This window comes from Gekko japonicus, unplaced genomic scaffold (genome assembly GCF_001447785.1).
Source record: "Gekko japonicus isolate JY-2015 unplaced genomic scaffold, Gekko_japonicus_V1.1 scaffold4874, whole genome shotgun sequence".
NCBI classification, from domain to species: Eukaryota; Metazoa; Chordata; class Lepidosauria; order Squamata; family Gekkonidae; genus Gekko; species Gekko japonicus.
Window position 1 is genome coordinate 45,404 of NW_015165984.1, and position 7,982 is coordinate 53,385.

At 44.0% G+C, this 7,982-nt stretch overlaps 1 protein-coding gene across 1 annotated transcript in view; it reads right to left on the bottom strand.

The window, feature by feature from the left end:
• Positions 1–5,613: 5,613 nt before the first annotated feature.
• LOC107110687 (vomeronasal type-2 receptor 26-like) overlaps positions 5,614–7,982 on the bottom strand; it is a gene marked incomplete at its 5' end in the record, with an annotated part of 20,534 nt that continues 18,165 nt past the window's right edge. The window contains 2 exons of the mRNA XM_015411487.1: positions 5,614–6,527; positions 7,848–7,974. Of these exons, the coding sequence (XP_015266973.1) occupies positions 5,614–6,527; positions 7,848–7,974 (1,041 nt within the window). The remainder of the gene's footprint in view (positions 6,528–7,847; positions 7,975–7,982) is intronic.

The following is a 7,982-nucleotide window of genomic DNA, read 5'->3' on the forward strand; positions in this document are numbered from 1 at the left end:
GAGTATGGTATTTGTGGCATCTAGGGAACTGAAATACAATCAATTTCTTATAAAAAGGGGATTAAATTACCTAAAAACATCAAAAAAAATTGAGGCTAGGAAGACGGCTCACTTATTTGGCAGCAGCACACCAAAGTGGGCTTATACTAGACCAATACCAAGGCTTCCTCTGATGTAGACTGCACAGCCTTATTTACAAAATTGGGGGTGGTGGCCAAGGAGGGCACTCAACCAAAGCCTCCATTGTCTACAGAACAATGGGTGATGGGAGAAGGAAGAAGTGGGTGCTTTATACCCCTCCCCTTCCTGTTTAATGCTGACAGGACTGTCTTGAGGACAGGTTAGGCAGAGAGGAGGAGAAGCTTAATGTAATATACCTCCTCCTTTCTCCAGTGCCAGGGGACCAGTGGAGCAGTAGTCAGGGCAATTGCATCATTGAGCAACTGCAGGGAACCTGGACTGAGTACACTAGCCTTGGCCAAATGAAGTAACTCTGTTTACAATTGTACTGCCAGTCCCACAGTCAGGGTCTTGAACAATGAATAAATCAAAAGGAGTTTCAGTGTTACCAAATATTATTTATTGAGTTCAGAACCATCGTATAACACCTGCATAAAAAGGCAGAAGAGTTTGGGGGTCATATTTTGCTTGGTTAATAAATTCATTCACATCCTTAAGGCTTGTATAAATCTCCAAAAAAAATCATATTACAGAATTCTATTAAACAAAGTCTCAAGAAATAAAGATGGCTGTATGAAGAGATAAATGAGCTTTGGAGGTGAAGAGAAGATTGTAAATATTCTTTCCCTGGTTAAAAATCAGCAGTGTTTTCATGATGAATTGCAAATATAAATGGCCTGGAAGTATCTCCTGCTCCATACTGGCTTTGACAATGGGAGTATTCCAGTGCTTGATGAAAATTCCAAGAACTACAGCTGTGGTCAGAGAAAGAAAAAACAGCCAGAAGTGATAAGCTGAAACCCAAAGGGTAATCATACGTGAGGAAGTTGAGTCCCTTTGGAAGGCATCCATTTTGGTCCTCGTTTGGAAACTGATCCTCTGGGCTATTGGAAACAGTCATTCATATCTTTTGAAAGAAGACAGAGGCTCCAATAATACACAGAAGTTGCCGCGGGATACTCACGGATGCCAGGCGGATTTAATGGGTGCAATCACAGCAGCACATCTGGCAAGCCATCGCATCCAGCCAAAGATTCGTAGTTCAAAGCTAATGCAGAAACACCAGTATTATCCGCTTGTGACGGGCCACAGATGGACGTCCTCTGTCTGATCGCTCCAGCGCCGCATGAAGCATGCCGGAAACGTGTGCCGACAAAATGCTATCCCTGATTCCCTGGCATCGCATCTGATCGCATTCAGCTGGGTCACAAGTGTGGCAGAGCGATAAGCCATGCCTCCCCCCTGCATTCTCTGGCCAGTGTGACCGGGAACAGAGACTGTTTCAGATTTTCAGACACACCCTGTTTCAAAAGCTGCTGAAAAATCTCTTTACTAGAGAAGTTTATGATACTTAGGGAAAGTACTATACACACTATGTGTGTATTTGTTTTTGTCGGTGTGTTTGCACCTACACAGAGTTTTTATTTGTTTATTATATCAAAGTGTTCACCCAGGTTTTTTTCATGCATGTATCCAGTAGAAATGGACTGAAAAAGAAAGAAAATAGACAAGGAAGTGGAATAAAGAGATCATTGGATATGTTTGGGTAGGGAAAAGTGTTCTCGTCCCATTTAGTCTTTTTTCTTTTTAATTAACACTTTCATCTCCTTCTTGCCTGTTAAATAATATGTTGTCTCTAACCTTTATAATCTGAAATCTTCCCTTCTGGACATTTAGCACAATCATAGCAGCAAAACGGCTCTCCTTCTTTCCTTTCTCTGCTGAAACCTGGCTAGCAGCTGTCATTGCACATACCAAGGGGCACAACCTATCCAGGAAAAAGGAAATTACAGTATGAAAGCCGTTGACTTTCATCTGCATATTTAGAATGTGTTCAACAGATTGTTAAATTGTTATAAGGGCATAACATAGGAGGATTTCTTATCCTGATCCTGAGGAGTTGGGAGAACAATTTTTACAAACATTTTGAGGAGTACTGCAAGACACCTGGTTTGTAGCCGTTTGTGCATGTGATCTACTGCAAAAGCAGTTGAGTGTTCAGGAAGTATTGCCTGCCCACCCCTTGGATAAAAATGCAACACCAGTGTTGGGTTGAACTAAGAATTTATTTAAACCAGCTGATCTGCAACTTTATTAACACTTAAAACACAGGTCTCCACCAGCTTGCAATGCAAGCCTCCTTACCAGGCAACACCATCCCTGCTCCAATCCAGATCCAGAATTTATTTGAATCTTTTTCTTCATTGCCTGCACCAGTGTGCATAGAAGGGAAAGAAGGGTACAGTCCAGGCTCATGACTGCCTAGCCTCAGGACCTGTCATACACTCCCCAACCCCCCCCCCTCAGAGGTGCTCCCTGGACTACCCAGACTGCAAACCAATAAGTACCCAGCTTAAGCACCCCCATATTTAGATGTATCGGGTGCTTGCCAGTTTGAATTCCCTTGACCCATGTTGTTCCTGCTTTTTTAGTTATGGCCTAACCAGAATCAGGAGCTGTGGTGGCTCAAGTGGTTAAGACGCTGAACTGCCGGCTGTGGAAGGTCGTTAGTTCAGCAGTCCGAGACCCGGGTGCCGCATGATGGAGTGAGCTCCCATCTCTAGTTCCAGCTCCTGCCAACCTAGCAGTTCGAAAGCAAGAAATTGCAGGTAGATAAATAGGTACCACTTCGGTGGGAAGGTCACAGCGTTCTGTGCGCCTTGGTGTTTAGTCATGCCGGCCACATGACCACAGAAACGTCTTCGGACATCACTGGCTCTTCGGCTTTGAAACGGAGATGAGCACCGCAACCCTAGAGTCGGATTCGATTGGCTTTCAAGCAAGGGAACCTTTACCTTTACCTTTAACCAGAATAAACAGAACTATTTAAATCCTCCCTGGCCAGCCATCCACAGCAGGTGAAAAAAGGCCCCCCTCAAAGCCAATATGGGGTGGGGGAACAAAAAAATCCTCTCGGTCACTAACAGGCAACCAGATAATCCCACGTGATTATTGCAGGGTGGGTGGGGAGATTGTTGGCTGGAGAGGTAAGGAAGCGCTGTTGTCCCTCCAAGGACCTCTCAGTCACTGAACCCACTGGCTGTAATGGGGCTCAATCTCATTGGCTATTTCCCCCCCACATGTTTCCATTCAAAAAGGCAGGAGGGGTGGGCAACTACTGGCTTCCTCTAAAAACAGGCAGGAACCAGGGATCATTCATAAGACATATGGCAGGATTCATCTTGCATTTAGTCTGAAGCAGCAGCAGCAACACCAGGAGTTGTAGTAACACATTGAACCCTGTCATGAAGATGCAAAGCCCTCTTCCCTTGACATAGAATCTCCTGTCTGTCTTGATCATTATCATCCAGCATCCTTCTGTTTAGAGCATCCAGCCTTCAATAGCTGTGGAAGGTGATGCAAAACTCATCTCACACTTGAGCTCCAGATTTAAAAGGGGGAAAGTAGCCTGGACTCACTAGCTAACACCCCCTTTTCTCCTACTCTGGCTAGTATGCAGGGTATTTTTATCAACACATTTTCAACAATTCCCTATGGGTTTGGCAGACAGGATCTATTAATGTATGAGGAAATTTTAGGGAAGATAATCACCTCTGCAACAGTATTTTTCTTTATGGCGTCACAAGAATCAAAACCGTGAATCTGTTTGTGATTCAGTTACAGTTAAGAACTTCCAAGTTCTACTAATTTTGGTGCCACTCTGAATGTTCATGAGATATTTTTGCTGCTATCCAAAATGCTTTTTCAGAGGGCTCCAAAACATTCATGAAAAAACCAAGTGCAATGTTTAATATTCCCTCCCCTTGGGTACTTGGCTCTTTCCTCCTCCATACTTTCCCCTCACAACAGGCTGAGAGGCAGCAACTGCTCAAGGTCATCCAGAGAGCCTCACTGGAACTTGGGTCTCCAAGGCAGTGGTCATACACACTAAATAATCCACTTTCAATATACTTTCCAACTGGATTTTGCCAGTTCACACAGTAAAATCCAGTTGGAAAGTGCACCAAAAGTGGAATGAAAGTGGATTGTTTAGTATGTGTGACCGAAGTTGAAGATCCTAATCCAGCACTCTAACCACTACACCACAAGGGCTCTTTAACCAAATAATGGATCCAATCCAAACTAAATTTTCCAGTGGAAAAGGCAACATTCCTGCCTCCCCTCTCACACTCCAGCCCACTGATCTCCACTGTCTGTTGTTCCTGGGGGATAAAGTGAGGATGAGGAATCAGCAGAATTTGCCAGTTTAGTCTGGATTCAGCCCAATGTGTTCAATTTGGGGCTCCTGTTCATAAGTAAAAGTTCCCACTATAGGACTAAAAACGGATCAAAAAGCCACCATTTGGCTGGTTTTCTTTCCTCCATCACTCTGAGGGGTGGACAGCATTGGCTGGGGTACACCAGTGTGGAGGGGACTGCATTTGCAAAAGTGGGGGAGGGGGAGAGCTGAGAGAGAGCTAGCTTTGTTCATGATCCGCTTCTTCTTCCCTCTCCCACCAAGTGAATTCTTGCCTCTGTTCCAGACTGAACTTGTTGCTGTGAATTATTCATTGGCTCTTAGCAGCACTGGCAAAAGAGAGACCAGCAATAACAACTTTGATTCAAGAGATACCGAGACCAAAACCAAGACTGCAGCAAGAGTATATTTGGATAATGTCCCTTCTCTTCACAACCCCTTAAATACAGTGCTTGAAATGTACAGTGGCCACCTCTTTGGCAAACACCACTGGGGCTGAAGAGGACATGATGGGATGAGGACTGGAGGGAGGCAAAGGATAAGAGCGGAGAACAGGACTTGGAAGAGCTGAGCCCCCCTCCAAAGATCCCAGTGCATGATACTGATATGCACCATTACACACACAGCTCAATGAACAAAAAACAAACACTTGGCTAGCTGACTTCTTACATAATTCTTGCAGCACCGGTGGTAGTTCTTACACATATGAAAAAGTAATTTTTAAGGCTATTTATTTTAGGAGGAATGAAGAGAATTGAATGTAAACTTTAGACAATAATTTAATGTCATGTCTGGATTTCCTCTGCTGACTGCATGAGATTTATACAATGATGAGTGGGTGAATATGATAACATAAAAGAGACAATGTTTTCTCAACATAAACTCCAACTGAAACCAAAAATTTTGTGAATGGTTTCATGGGGATTAGAGAGTCTCATGGTGGATAGGTTTATCAAGAGCGACCAGCCACGTTGACGAAAGAGAACTTAATACGATGCAAGAGGAAGGATGAAATGTCACAGAAAGCCTTGTCCTCTATGCCCTGTTCGTAAGTCCTCCAGGGCAACTGGTTGGCACAGTGCAAAAGAGTCTAAATAGAGCATTGATACCATACAGAAGAATTCTGCTTATATTCATACAGCATATTACACATAACTAAATGATACTGTATTGCTTACAATGTGTCTTAACCAAGGATAGCTTCAACTTAGACATGGCCACCAAATGTTAGGGTTCTATTTTTCTTCTCCTTTTTTCCTCCTTAGTAACTGTTCCTTATTATTCAACTCAGGTTTCAGAATCATGATGTATAATTTCGGGAAAAAGATGCAACCCAGTAATCCAGCACTGGAAGACAAAATGGAGAAAACCTCCACAGCCACTGTGTATTTCCCCTTGGTGCTTAAGTAGGTTGGAACAAAGGAGAACCAAACACTGCAGAAGACCAACATGCTGAAAGTGATGAATTTGGCCTCATTAAAACTGTCTGGTAATTTCCGGGCTAGGAAAGCCACAGTGAAGCTGACAAGGGCCAAGAAGCCCAGAAAGCCCAAGGCACAGTAAAACATAGCAACTGACCCTTCATTGCATCGTAGTACAATTTCTTCAGTTATTGAGTGTATGTCAAAATCGGGGAATGGAGGAGAAGTTGCCAGCCACAAAGTACAAATAATGGCTTGAATGAGGGAGCAGGAAATAACTATGGAGTTAGCCAGTCTCTTCCCCACCCATTTCCTTGTTCTTGATCCTGGTTTGGTGGCCATGAAAGCTAGAACCACAGTGGTGGTTTTGGCCAACACACAAGACACGGCTAGAGAGAATATTATGCCAAAAGCTGTTTGTTGAAGGAGGCACATGAACTTTTCAGGTCGACCAATGAATAGTAAAACACAAAGGAAAGATAGTAGAAGGGAGATGAGAAGAGTATAGGTGAGGTGCCGGTTGTTGGCTTTGACAATGGGAGTCTCCTGGTATTTAATGAAGATCCCAAGGACCCAAACTGTGAGGAGTGATAAAGAAAGGGCAGAAGTAGCCAGACTGGCTCCCAATGTGTCTTCATAAGATAAGAAGCTTATAACTTTGGGAATGCATAAATTGTGGTCATTGTTAGGATAATGATCTTCTGGACATGGAAAACAGTCATCCATATCTGAAAAAGACAATGTGGTTTATATACATGATCGTCCAACATGTAAATAATTTCAGTAACCTGTCCTCAATATTTAGCCCTGAAAGACAATTCCCTGTTCGCAAATTAAGGGGGGGGGGACCCTGTTGTCTTCCAGTACAAGTATATATGCAAAGTCATACTCAGGAACCTAATTCCATTCACATATGGTATCTTCTCTCCCTTTATGTTATCTGGATTTGTTGTAGTGATTCCTAGAAACAAATTGTGGGTGCACCGGATAGTCTCTGTTATGGAGCATGCCTCCTTTCATCTAGGAATTCCATTTGTACAAATGCTCATTGCAAACCCTTGGTCTTACATGAACAGTAATTTTAGTGGAAGATGAATGCTGTGTGGCAGAGACAACTTAGTGAACATAGAACTCATTTTGTCCTGGTCTGGGAAGCAGCATAGCCCCATGGGGGGCGTGCAAGGTCCCATATACCTCCTGTAGTGACTTCAGAGCTGCCAATGAGGTGCCGTTCTGCTCAGGAGGTTAGATTAATAGAATCATAGAGTTGGAAGGGACCACCAGGCTCATCTAGTCAAACCACTTGCACGATGCAGGAAATTCACAACTACCTCCCACACACACCAGTGACCACCTGCTACATTCCTTGCCCCTTGAATCCCTGAGGACAGGGACTGTGCTGGTTTCTGGGGAAGGGCCAGGAGGTCTCCCTGCAATGCATTTGGAGGGGCCTGCCCAATGAAAGACCATTTTTTGTCTGAGGTCAGTATCAGCAGAGCTGGGGCAATTCAGGTTGAAATTTCCAGGTTCAGATATTCTTGGAGGTTTGGGGGGCTGGGGGGGCAAAGATTGGAGAGGGGAGCATGGTATAACACCAGTTTGGTGTAGTGGTTAAGTGCACGGACTCTAATCTGGGAGGACCAGGTTTGATTCCCCTGGCTGGATGACCTTGGGCAAGCCATAGTTCTGGCACAGCTGTTCTTGAAAAAGAGCAGTTTCTGTCAGAGTTCTGTCAGCCCCACCTACCTCACAGGGTGCCTGTTGTGGGGAGGGGAAGGGAAAGGAGTTTGTAAGCTGCATCTGTTTTCTCCAGGGGGACTGAATTCTGTACTCTAGACATCAAGTGAAATTCCTTGAGATCTCCAGGGTGTGCCTGGCAGTTGGCATCCCTAGACCCAAGTAAAAGTACTGAACTACTAGAAAACACCATCAGCACTTTGTGAAGTTCTTTTGGAAACACTAGGATAATTAGTCTCTCTGAAACCTGGTGTGCACATGATTCATTACAGTAAATATAGCCAAGAAAATCTCCACAGGTCACCTCATACCTTCATCATTAGAAATCTTCCCTTCTGGACACTGAAGGCAATCATAGCAGCAAAATGGCTTCCCTTCTTTCTTCATCCTACTATAACCTGAACGACAAATGCTGTTACATGTAGAAAGAGGTAGTGCCTGCCCCT